Source organism: Mirounga leonina, unplaced genomic scaffold (genome assembly GCF_011800145.1).
Source record: "Mirounga leonina isolate KUSES-001 unplaced genomic scaffold, KU_Mleo_1.0 Mir_200, whole genome shotgun sequence".
NCBI classification, from domain to species: Eukaryota; Metazoa; Chordata; class Mammalia; order Carnivora; family Phocidae; genus Mirounga; species Mirounga leonina.
Window position 1 is genome coordinate 137,541 of NW_023270503.1, and position 12,939 is coordinate 150,479.

Below are 12,939 nucleotides of genomic sequence, written 5' to 3' on the forward strand. Positions count from 1 at the left end.
CTATATGGTTTCTAATTAAACCTATCTTTTACTCTTCAAAATGACAAGTAGTTAAACATTTTTTTATCTGAACATATTCGCATACTTTTAAGTAAATATGTAAATACTTTTAAGTTCATTTGTTTTGCTTTTGTTTTTTGGGTGTTTTTAAAGACTTATTTATTGAGAGAAAGAAAGAGCTTGTGTGAGCAGGGAAGGGGCAGAGGGAGAAGAGAGAGAGAATCCCAAGCAGACTCCCTGATGAGCACGGAGCCTTACGTGGGGGCTGGATCCCATGACCCATGAGGTCATGACCTGAGCCAGAATCACTGGTTGGGGGCGCTTAACCGACTCAGCTACCCAGGTGCCCCTAGGTTCATTTGTTTTAAATAGACATATGAAAACATACTTGGGAGTAATGGATATTGAATTCTTGACAGAATTACTTCAGAGAAGGGAGGGAGAGAAGGGATGTAGAGGAGTTACACAGGCCTGTTCTCTATGTCATGTTTTATTTGCCTCAAATCTTTTTAAGATATTAAGCATTAAGTTAGGTGGTGGATACACAGGTATTTAAAAAAAATTTTATTGATGTATTTGCATATTTCACAACTACAAAGATTAAGTGAGATACATACTGAAGTATTTAGTAAAAAAGTAACACAATCCTGGTTAAGGCTGAGGTTCTTTTTTTGGAGGGTCTGACTTTATTTACTTTTTTTTTTTTTTCCATCACGATACATGTACTCTTTAATCCTTATCACCTATTTCACCCATCCCTCCACCCCCATTTGCTCTGGTAACCATTAACAGTCTGTTTCTTGGTTTGTCTCTCTCTCTCTCTCTTTTTTTTTCCTTTGCTTGTTTCTTTTGTTTCTTAAATTCCACATATGAGTGAGATCATATGGTGTTTGTCTTTCTCTGACTGACTTATTTCGCTCAGCATAATACTCTCTAGCTCTTTCCATGTCGTTGCAAATGGAAAGATTTCATTCTTTTTTTTTCTATTTTTTTTTTTAAAGATTTTATTTATTTGACAGAGAGAGCGAGAGAGCACAAGCAGGGGGAGCAGTAGAAGGAGAGGGAGAAGCAGGCTTCCCACTGAGCAAGGAGCCCGATCCGGGGCTCGATCCCAGGACCCTGGGCATAACCTGAGCCGAAGGCAGATGCTTAACCATCTGAGCCACCCAGGCACCCCAAGATTTCATTCTTTTTTATGACTGAATAATATTCCTCTGTGTGTGTGTGTGTGTGTACACCACATTTTTTTTTTTTAAGATTTATTTATTTGAGAGAGAGAGAGCATGAGTAGGAAGGGCAGAGGGAGAGGGAGAGAGAATCCCAAGCAGACTCCATCCAGAGCCCAACACAGAACTTGATCCCACTACCCAGAGACCATGACCTGAGCTGAGACCAAGACTCGGTCGCTCAACTACACCACCCAGGCACCCCTGTATAAACCACAATTCTTAATTCTTTCAAAGAACCAGCTCCTAGTTTTGTTGATCTATTCTCTTGTTCTTTTGGTTTCTATTTCATTGATTTCTGCTCTGATCTTTATGATTTCTCTTCTCCTGCTGGGTTTAGGCTTTATTTGCTGTTCTTTCTCCAGCTCCTTTAGGTGTAGGGTTAGGTTGTGTACTTGAGACCTTTCTTGTTTCTTGAGAAAGGCTTGTATTGCTATATACTTTCCTCTTAGGACTGCCTTTGCTGCATCCCAAAGATTTTGAATAGTTGTGTTTTCATTTTCATTGGTTTCCATGAATTTTTTTAATTCTTCTTTAATTTCCTGGTTGACCCATTCATTCTTTAGTAGGATGCTCTTTAGCCTCCATGTATTTGAGTTCTTTCCGACTTCCCTCTTGTGATTGAGTTCTAGTTTCAAAGCACTGTGGTTTGAAAAAAGACAGGGAATGATCCCACCTTTTGGTACTGGTTGAGAGCTGATTTATGACCTAGAACGTGATCTATTCTGGAGAATGTTCCATGGGGACTAGAGAAGAATGTGTATTCCGTTGCTTTGGGATGGAATGTTCTGAATATGTCTGTGAAGTCCATTTGGTCCAGTGTGTCATTTAAAGTCTTTATTTCCTTGTTGATCTTTTGCTTAGACGATCTGTCCATTTCAGTGAGGGGGGTGTTAAAGTCCCCCACTATTATTGTATTGTTGTCAATGTGTTTCTTTACTTTTTTTTTTTTTTTTAAAGATTTTATTTATTTATTTGACAGAGAGATACACAGTGAGAGAGGGAACAGAAGCAGGGGGAGTGGGAGAGGAGAAGCAGGCTTCCCGCGGAGCAGGGAGCCCGATGTGGGGCTCGATCCCAGGACCCTGGGATCATGACCTGAGCCGAAGGCAGACGCTTAACGACTGAGCCACCCAGGTGCCCCGAGTGTTTCTTTACTTTTGTTATTAATTGCCTTATATAATTGGCTGCTCCCATGTTAGGGGCATAGATATTTACAATTGTTAGATCTTCTTGTTGGATAGGCCCTTTAAGTAGGATATAGTGTCCTTCCTCATCTCTTATTACAGTCTTTGGTTTAAAATCTAATTTGTGTGATATAAGGATTGCCACCCCAGCTTTCTTTTGGTGTCCATTAGCATGGTAAATGGTTTTCCACCCCCTCACTTTGCATCTGGGGGGTGTCTTTGGGTCTAAAATGAGTCTCTTGCAGACAGCATATCGATGGGTCTTGTTTTTTTATCCAATCTGATAGCCTGTGTCTTTTGATTGGGGCATTTAGCCCATTTACATTCAGGGTAACTATTGAAAGATAGGAATTTAGTGCCCTTGTATTGCCTGTAAGGTGACTGTTACTGTATATTGTCTGTGTTTCTTTCTGGTCTGTGTTGCTTTTAAGCTCTCTCTTTGCTTAGAGGACCCCTTTCAAGATTTCTTGTAGGGCTGGTTTCGTGTTTGCAAATTCCTTTAGTTTTTGTTTGTCCTGGAAGCTTTTTATCTCTCCCTTCTATTTTCAGTGACAGCCTAGCTGGATATAGTATTCTTGGCTGCATAGTTTTCTCGTTTAGTGCTCTGAATATATCCTGCCAGTCCTTTCTGGCCTGCCAGGTCTCTGTGGATAGGTCTGTTGCCAATCTAATGTTTCTACCCTTGTAGGTTACAGATCTCTTCTCCCGAGCTGCTTTCAGGATTTTCTCTTTGTCTCTGAGACTTGTAAGTTTTACTATTAGATGTCGGGGTGTTGACCTATTTTTATTGATTTTGAGAGGGGTTCTTTGTGCCTCCTGGATTTTGATGCCTGTTTCCTTCCCCAAATTAGGGATGTTCTCTGCTATAATTTGCTCCAGTATACCTTTTGCCCCCCCTCTCTTTCTTCTTCTGGGATCCCAATTATTCTAATGTTGTTTCGTCTTATGGTATCGCTTATCTCTCGAATTCTGCCCTCGTGATCCAGTAGTTTTTTTATCTCTCTTTTTCTGTTTCTTGATTTTCCATCACTTGGTCTTCTAGATCACTGATTCTCTCTTCTGCCTCATTTATCCTAGCAGTTAGAGCCTCCATTTTTGATTGCACCTCATTAATAGACTTTTTGATATCGACTTGGTTAGATTTTAGTTCTTTTATTTCTCCCGAAAGGGTTTCCCTAATAACTTCCATGTTTTTTTCAAGCCCAGCTAGTATCTTTAAAATCTTCATTCTGAACTCTAGTTCCGACATCGTACTAATGTCCGTATTGAGTAGGTCCCTGGCAGTCGGTACTACCTCTTGTTCTTTTTGTTGAGGTGTTTTTTTCCGTCTTCTCATTTTGTCCAGAGGAGAATAGATAAATGAGAGAAAAAATGCTAAAAGGGTTACAACGTCCCCAGAAAATACACACTAAACAAATCAGAAAAGACCTGAAACCGGGGAAAAAGAAAGGGAAAGAAAGAAAACAGAAAAAGAAAGAAAAAAAAAGATAAAAACAAAAAACAAAACAAAAAAACCAATATGATCAAATTTGCTCAGGCTGCTGCATAGATCAGTGCCACACAGTAGATTTTGGGCATATTTTGTTCTGTTAGAAGAAAGTGTCTCCCAAAACTTTAAAGAAAGAAAAACATATATGTACAAAAAGAAGGGTTAATACGATGAAGGGATGGAATATGACTTAAAGATGAAAATTATAAAAGATTTTATAAAAGGAATTGATAAGTTGGTTCAAAAAAGAAAGAAGAGGATTTAAAAAAAAAAAAAAGGGAGAGAATGTGATCAGGCAGGAGACTAGAACAAAGCCATACACTAAAGATTTAGGGTTTATTTTGATCTGTTTGAAGAAACTGTATCTCAAAATTTTAAAGAGAGAACAACATATATATATATATATATATATATATATATATATATACACCAAAAATAAGGTTAACTACTATGAAGGGATAGAATATGGCTCCAAAAATGAAACATAAAAAATATTTTTTAAAAAGAGGGATTGATAAGATGTTGGTTGAAAAAGGGAAAATGAAAAATGAAAAAAAAAAAAAGACAGTTAAAAAAAAAAATTAACTTTGAAAGACTAAAGAATCATGGAGGAAAAGCCGTGAATTCTATGTGCAGTATTCCCCTAGTGCTGGAGTTCTGCTGTTCTCATTGATCGGTAAACTTGGTCTTGGCTGGCTGTTCTTGCTGATCTTCTGGGGGAGGGACCTGCTGTGTTTCCCAAATGTCTTTGCCGGAGGCATAATTGCTCCGCCCTTGCCGGGTCTGGCCTAAGGAATCCGCTCAGGTTTGCTCTCGGGTGCTTTTTTAAAAAAAATTTTTATTGTTACGTTAATCACCATACATTACATCATTAGTTTTTTTTTTGTTTTTTTTTTTAAGATTTTATTTATTTATTTGAGACAGAGAGAATGAGAGAGAGAGAGCACATGAGAGGGGGGAGGGTCAGAGGCAGAAACAGACTCCCTGCCGAGCAGGGAGCCCGATGCGGGACTTGATCCAGGGACTCCAGGATCATGACCTGAGCCGAAGGCAGTCGCTTAACCAACTGAGCCACCCAGGCGCCCTACATCATTAGTTTTTGATGTTGTATTCCATGATTCGTTGTTTGTGTATAACACCCAGTACTCCATGCTGAACGTGCCCTCTTTAATACCCATCACCAGGCTAACCCATCCTCCCCCCCCCTCCCCTCTAGAACCCTCAGTTTGTTTTTCAGAGTCCATCGTCTGTCATGGTTCGTCTCCTCTCCTCCTCTCCCCCCTCCCCCTCTCCCCCTCTCTCGGGAGCTCTTGTTCCTTGCAGGCTTTCCATACAGCTTTGGAGGACGAGAGTGAAAATGGTGGCCTCCTAATCTCTGCCCTGGAGGAGCCGAGAACTCGGGGCCCCACTCCTCAGTGCGCCCCCAGAGAAAAGCAGTCAATCACTCCTGTCTCCCCGGTCTCCGGCCACACTCCGTGCTTACCCAGCCTGTGACCGAGCGTTTCTATCTCCAGCACCCTACCCCGTGTGGAGTCTCCAAACCCAGCAGATCCCTGCGGTGCGCTCCCGCACTGCTCCTCCCGGGGGAAGAAGGGGAGTCTCCCCAGATCTGCCGCTTGTTGGATCCCTGCTGGAGGAGCAGTGGCCTGACTGTGCCACGGATCATGGTTTATGGCAACCCTGAGCTGAGAGCCCGCGCCTGGGCTCCGTCTCTGCAGCTGGCTTCCCCGCTCCGATACCTGGGAGCTCTGCTGCACTCAGGCACCCCCGGTCTTTCTCTGACCCCGAGGGTCCCGAGACCACACTGTCCCAGAGAGGGTTCCACCCCCCGCTTAGCCACTGGAGCAATGTCCCTCAGCAGAGCTGACTTCTAAAAGTTGCGATTTTGTGCTCCGTGGCTCTATCACTTGCCAGAAGTGGCCGACGGAGACCCCCTCCCCCACCGTCTATCTTCCCTAATATCGCCTCGGTTTCACTTCTCCGCACGTCCTATCTTCCAGAAAGTGATCGCTTTTCTGTTCAGAGAGTTGTTGCTGTTCTTTTCTTCGATCTCCTGTTGAGTTTGTAGGTGTTCAGAATGGTTTTTTTTTTTTTTTAAAGATTTTATTTATTTATTTGAGAGAGAGAGAATGAGAGACAGAGAGCATGAGAGGGAGGAGGGTCAGAGGGAGAAGCAGACTCCCTGCCGAGCAGGGAGCCCAATGCGGGACTTGATCCTGGGACTCCAGGATCATGACCTTAGCTGAAGGCAGTCGCTTAACCAACTGAGCCACCCAGGCGCCCGGTGTTCAGAATGGTTTGATCCATATCCAGCTGAATTCCTGGGACCAAACGAAATCTAGGTCTCCTACATCTCCGCCATATTGCTCCGCTCCCCTGGCCCCATCACCTCTTTAACCCATCCCTCCTCCCCCCTCCCCTCTGTAACCATCAGTTTGTTCTCTGTAATTAAGAGTCTGTTTCTTGATTTGTCTCTCTCCTTGTAATTTTTTCCCTTTACTTCTTTGTTTTGTTTCTTAACTACTTAACTCATCCACATATGAGTGAAATCATATGGTATTTGTCTTTCTCTGGCTTATTTAGCTTTGCATTAAAAAATATGGAAGGCTCCACAAATTTATATGTCATCCTTGCTTAGGGGCCATGCTAATCTAATCTTCTCTGTATCATTCCAGTTTTAGTATGTGTACAGCCAAAGCAAACATTTCTGCCCATTCTTAAATGGCATTATTCAGTTTTTGGATGTTGAGTTGTGTTAATTTCTTTATATATTTTGGATACTCACCCTTTATCAGATCTGTCATTTGGAAATATCTTCTCCCATTCAGTAGGTTGCCTTTAAGTTTTGTTGATTGTTTGCTTTGCTGTGCAGAAACTTTTTATTTTGATGTTCTCCCAGTAGTTTATTTTTCCTTTTATTTTCCTTGCCTCATGAGATATATCTAAAAAAGTGTTGCTACAGTCGGTGTCTGAGAGATTACTGCCTGTACTCTCTTCAAGGATTTTTATGGATTCAGGTCTCACATTTAGGTCTTGAATCCATTTTGAGTTTATTTTTGTGTTTGGTCAAAGAAAGTGGTCCAGTTTCATTCTTTTGCGTGTGGCTGTCCAGTTTTCCCAGTGCCATTTGTTGAAGAGACTGTCTTTTTTTTCATTGTATATTCATTGCTCCTTCGTTGAAGATTAACTGACCATATAATTATTAAGTTTATGTCTGGTTTTTCTTTTCTGTTCCATTGATCTATGTGTCCGTTTTTATGCCAGTACCATACTGTTTTAATTATGACTGCTTTGTAATATAAGTTGAACTCTGGAATTGTGATATCTCCAGTTTTGTTTTTCTTTTTCAAGATTGCTTTGGATATTCAAGGTCTTTTGTGGTTCCATATAAATTGTAGGATTGTTTGTTCTAGTTCTGTGAAAAATGCTGTTGGTGTTTTGATAGGGATTGCATTAAATCTGTAGTTTGCTTTGGGTAATATAGACATTTTAACAATATTTGTTCTTCCAACCCATGAGCATGGAATGGCTTTCCATTTCTTTGCATCGTCTTGAATTTCTTTCATTAGTGTTTTATAGTTTTCAGACTACAGGTCTTTCCTGTTTGACTATAGCCTTCAACCTTTCTTCCTCCCCAGAGGTAACAACTGTTATCAGTGTGAATTATACCAGGTCTTTTTCTAGGTATTTGTGTACACAAATACTTACCCTTAGGTTTATATTTTATTTTTTTTAATATCATCAAATTGTACAGGAACACTTCATTTTATTGCACTTTTCAGATACTGCCTTTTTTTTTTTCTTTTTTTTTTTTTTTTTTTTAACAAATTGAAGGTTTGTGGAAACCCTGTGTTGAGCAGGTCTGTTGGTGCCATTTTTCCAACGGCATTTGCTCACGTTGAATCTCTCTCACGTTTTGGTAATTCAGTATTTCAAACTTTTTTCATTATTATTGTATTTGTTATGGTGATCTGTGATCAGTATCTTTGATGTTACTATTGTAATTGTTTTGGGATGCCACAAATCACTCCCTTACAAGATGGAGAACTTAATGGATAAATGTTGTGGCTATTCTGACTGCTCTACCAACTGGTCGGTCTCCCGTTTCTCTCCCTCTCCTTGGGTCACTATTCCCTGAGACACAACAATATTGAAATTAGGCCAATTACTAATCCTACAACAGCCTCTTTAAGTGTTCAAGTGAAAAGAGGGTCCACGTCTCTCACTTTAAATCAAAAGCTAGAGGTGATTAAGCTTAGTGAGGAAGATACATCAAAAGCCAAGATAGGCCAAAAGCTAGGCTTCTTGTGGCAAACAGCCAAGTTGTGAATTCAAAGGGAAAGTTCTCAAAGAAATTAAAAGTGCTACTCTAGTGAACACACGAATGATAAGAATTGAAATAGCCTTTTTGCTGATATGGAGAAAGCTTTGGGTCTGCATAGAAGATCAAACCAGCCCATTCCCTTAAGCCAAAGCCTAATGCAGAGGAAGGCCCCGACTCTCTTCTATTCTGTTAAGAGTGAGAGAGGTGAGGAAGCTACAGAAGAAAAGTTTGAAGCTAGCAGAGATTGGGTCATGAGGTTTAAGAAGGTTTAAGAAGTCATCTATCTCTATAACATAAAAAGCACAAGGTAAAGTACCAAGCATGTAGAAGCTGCAGCAAATTATCCAGAAGATCCAGCTAATTAATGAAGGTGGCTATACTAAACAGATGGGCAATGAAATTAGCTTGTGTTTTTTTTGTTTTGTTTTTTGTTTTTTTAGATTTTTTTATTTGAGAGAGAGAGACCGAGATAGTGAGAGAGCACAGTGGGGAGGAGAGGGAGAAGCAGGCTCCCCACAGAGCAGGGAGCCCAATGTGGGACTTGATCCCAGGACCCTGGGAGCATGACCTGAGCCGAAGGCAGACGCTTAACCGACTGAGCCACCCAGGCGCCCTTGTGTTTTGTTTTAATGTGCATTTTCTTGATTACTAGTGAGATCAGCTGTCTTTTCATACGTTTATTGGCCTTTTTTATTTCCTTTTGTGTGAAATGTGTGCTCATGTTCATTTTTATTTTGGGCTATCATTTTATTATTGCTTTGTAGGATTTCTTTAGTTTCATACTTTGCTTTATATTCAGGAGCAGCATCTCTTCAGAATTGTCATGGCTATTACACATCTCTATTTGATACACATTCTAAAATTATAGAATCAGCTTGTCAAGTTCAAGGAGTAATCCTGTTGAATTTGTTATTGCTTTAATTACTACAGGTTAATTTGGGGAGAGATAGCATGTGTTTTACCAACACCATTTGTTTAATCTTTCTCAGCCTAATATGCCTGTTCTGAATTAGATCATTTGTTTAATGCTGTTGCTCTGTGATAAAAATTAAAATAGTTTACCTTACTGTCCTATCTCATTTCTTTTGAAGTAATTGTCATCTCTTCTAGCATATTTCTTTTCTAAACACATGTTATCTGAATTGTCACAAAGGACTACTGGTGGGATGTGCATTAGTGGGTGGGGAAAATTCTGTCATCTCTTTTGTGTCTTGTTTTTCTAGCAATCCCCAAAGTGAGACTGGAGACAATCTACATTTGTGGAGTAGATGAGATGAGTACCCAGGATATCTTTTCCTATTTTAAAGAATATCCTCCTGCTCACATTGAATGGCTGGATGATACCTCCTGTAAGTACATGCAAGTTTTTTGTTGAATATGCTTTTGTTTATGATTTTAATTTTGCCATCTCAGATGGTGAATATTTGTGGTTGAGACTACTCGTCTGTGCCCTAACCTCTGCCTTTAGCCTAGGGGAGAAAGATTGTCCATTGATGAGAACCAGAATGCCTTAGCCAATCTGCCAGATCATATTCCATGAGTATTCCAAGTCAGCTCAGATGTGATGACCAGGAATCTAGGAGGTTGGTTGCTGGCATCTGAGTCTTGTGTACATGACTGAGGCCTCTTTAACTCCCACAATTTCCCAACAGAGGGGTGGATCCAACTGTATAGACTTGGGCATCGCACCTTCCCATATAGCTCTTCACAGGGCTGGCTCTGCCTTAGTATTTGATTTAGAACTAAACTGGAACCCTCTGACACTGTATGAGACCTCTCACCTCTGCTTGCTTTGAAACTTCACCTGCTTGCCCTAACCTATGAGCTCTCCAACTTGTGAACTAGCTGTAATTTTTACTTGTCTCGCTATTCCAAGTCTGGTAGGACCTGTGGTAATCATTCCGCTGGCTTCTTGTCTTAAGTCACTTCTAGTCTGGCTTTGCTTACTGCCAGCTTGCTGACCTGCTAGGTTATACCCTGAATAGCTGCCTGGTTTTTCCAGCTGCTTTCTTTAGAAGATACTGATTCAGTGTTTTCATTGAAAGAAGAAACATGACTGAGTTGAAGAGTTTTCTCCATTTTTCCTTTCGCTTAATTTATGCTATCTAAATCAAGGGTTGGCAAACCTTTTTCTATAAAGGGCTAGACAATAAATATTTTAGGCTTTGCAGGCCATGCAGTCTTTGTTTTGTTACATCTATTCAGCTCTGGTATTGTAGCATGAAAGCTGCCATAGACAATATGTTACTGAACAAGCCTGGCTGCTTTCCACAGGATTGTTTTTTTTTTTTTTTTTTTTTAGTAAAAAACATGGTGGATGTGTAGTTTATTGTTACTTATTTAATTAATTATATGTACATAAAGCTGGTATAAATATAAATAAATAAGTGAATAGGTGGTGGGCTGGATTTGGCCTGCAGGTTGTAATTTGCTAACTCCTGATCTAAGTCACTAAAACTGTAGCTAAGGGATATTAGAGTTGGAGGGACCCTTTAGATTTACCCAGTTTTCCTAACTCATGTTGTACATCAGAACTGAGAAACAGAAGGAAAATCGTTTGCCCAAGGCCATGTCACATGTTCGTAACAAAAGTGAGAATCTGTAGATGTTCATTTTCCAAACTGAGAATGGAAAGGTAACTTTAGTTGAGAAATGCTCTTTTAAACAAAATTAAATAGATTTCTATAAGACTTTTCAACACCTTTTTCTTGTTAAATTCTCTTGCTGAAATAAGCAGATTAAATTAGTTGCTACAAAGCCAAGTGGCTGTCATGCCTCCATTGTATATACTCCATGGATATCATTGTCATCCACACTTCACAGTGGGAAACAATCATTAGTGTGTCTGAATGACAAGATACAACAGACGGCTTCCCTGTAGAGGGCAGTAGTATAAAGGATAATCTAAATTTATTTGATGGTTGTCTTCTTGTCATCATCATCATCATCACCACAAGAACTGCTAACACTATACAATACTCACTGAGCCAGGCACTTTTAATATGCAGAACCCTTTCTCATGGAATACTTTACAGTTATTTTGTGGAACCCAGTTTGGGAATGCAGCTCTAGGCTAATTTCATCAAAGAGGTTTTACTACCACTTTCTGTACTACTTTCATTAGTTCATACATTTACTGATACTGACCTGTAGCTATATGAGGCCAAAGCAATGAATATGTTGCAGTCTCTGTTTTTTAAAAACTTAAACCATTTGGATGTGATGTAATGTTTTATTTTACATTTTGTTTTAGGTAATGTGGTTTGGCTGGATGAAATGACAGCCACACGAGCCCTTATCAATATGAGCTCTCTGCCAGCCCTGGACAAGATAAGAAGCAGGGATGCCAATGAGGACAGGTCATCTGAGAAAAGTAAAAAAGGTAACAACACAAAGGAGGGACTTTAGGGCTGAAAGTCCTATTCTTTACACCGTTGGTTTAGGTTTTTCTGCAGAGCATTATATAGCGTCTCATTGTCAGTTATTTCTAAAATAAGCTGTGATGCTTTGGATCATCAGTAAATAGGAAATATTGGACTTTTAAATTACATGAGATGGAGTTATGAAGGTTCATCTTGTCCCTTGTATTTTAGACAAGCAGGAAGACAGTTCAGATGATGATGAGGCTGAAGAAGGAGAAGTTGAAGATGAGAACTCAAGTGATATAGAGGTTAGTAAAAGGGCAAAGATATATATAAGGTTTTAGTGTAAAAACTGCTTATTGTCTTATTTAAGGCTTAAGGACTTAGTAAATTGTGTTCTTCATCTGGCTTTCACTGTTAAACCTTTTGAGGGTACACCAGGCTCCTGGCCTTTAAGTTCATATGGCTGTAATGAGTGATTTTTCTTGAAATGTTAGAATAGTACTCATACTTCTGTATAAAAGAAAATGGTTTTATTGAGAAGTACTTTGAAGTGTTATCTAATCAATAAAATTAAGAAAAAACAAGTGACAGAATATTTCCTAATGGGGCATGTGCTGTTGTTGGAAATATTAAAGTGTATTCATTTAAAAAATATTTGTTGAGTACCTACTCTATACCAAATTCTAGGTCCTGTGGATATAGCATCAAACCAAAGTCCTTCCTCTCTTGGAACATACATTCTAGTGGAGAAGACAGACAATACACAGATACACAGATACATAATATAATGTCAGAAAGTGAGGAGTGCTATGGAGAAAAGTAAAGAAGGGTAAGCAGATAGAGAATGATGGAGACTATTCCTTTAGACAAGGTGTTCAGGGAAGACCTCTGACTTAGAAATGTTTCAGAAGAACATGTGCTGTCATGGTTCAACAATTGTTAAAGAATGCTTTCCCAATGGGGACTTTGCTACTGAATAAATATGAAAGAAGCTTTAATGTTTATATTGAAAATGCTCTTTTTTTCCTAAGTTGGACACGTTGTCTCAAGTAGAAGAAGAGTCTCTGCTAAGAAATGATCTTCGTCCAGCTAACAAACTTGCTAAAGGAAATAGGTTATTCATGAGATTTGCTACAAAAGGTAACTGTGATATTTGGCATTAATTTTTAGTTGTAATCTAAGCCATTTTTTTTTTTTGAGTGACATCCTTCTCTTTTGAATAGGAAGTTAGGTCAAGTAATCTCAAAGTCCCTTCAAGCTATAATGTTCTGTGCTTGTGAAATGATGGCTTGCTGCCTGAGTTGAATTTCAGATTTTGAAGGTGAATGTTAGCTATTTGTATACTTTT

At 39.5% G+C, this 12,939-nt stretch overlaps 1 protein-coding gene and 1 non-coding gene across 3 annotated transcripts in view; one reads left to right on the plus strand and one right to left on the minus strand.

Annotated features, from left to right (window-relative positions):
• NCBP3 (nuclear cap binding subunit 3) overlaps positions 1 to 12,939 on the plus strand; it is a 35,136-nt gene that overhangs the window by 12,432 nt on the left and 9,765 nt on the right. For both annotated transcript variants that reach the window (XM_035027499.1, XM_035027500.1), the window contains exons 4-7: positions 9,450 to 9,575; positions 11,480 to 11,608; positions 11,820 to 11,896; positions 12,623 to 12,731. In XM_035027499.1, coding sequence (XP_034883390.1) covers positions 9,450 to 9,575; positions 11,480 to 11,608; positions 11,820 to 11,896; positions 12,623 to 12,731 — 441 coding nt within the window. The remainder of the gene's footprint in view (positions 1 to 9,449; positions 9,576 to 11,479; positions 11,609 to 11,819; positions 11,897 to 12,622; positions 12,732 to 12,939) is intronic.
• On the minus strand, positions 6,496 to 6,605 carry LOC118025367. Its single transcript, XR_004683302.1, has one exon. It is a non-coding gene; the product is annotated as a U6 spliceosomal RNA (small nuclear RNA).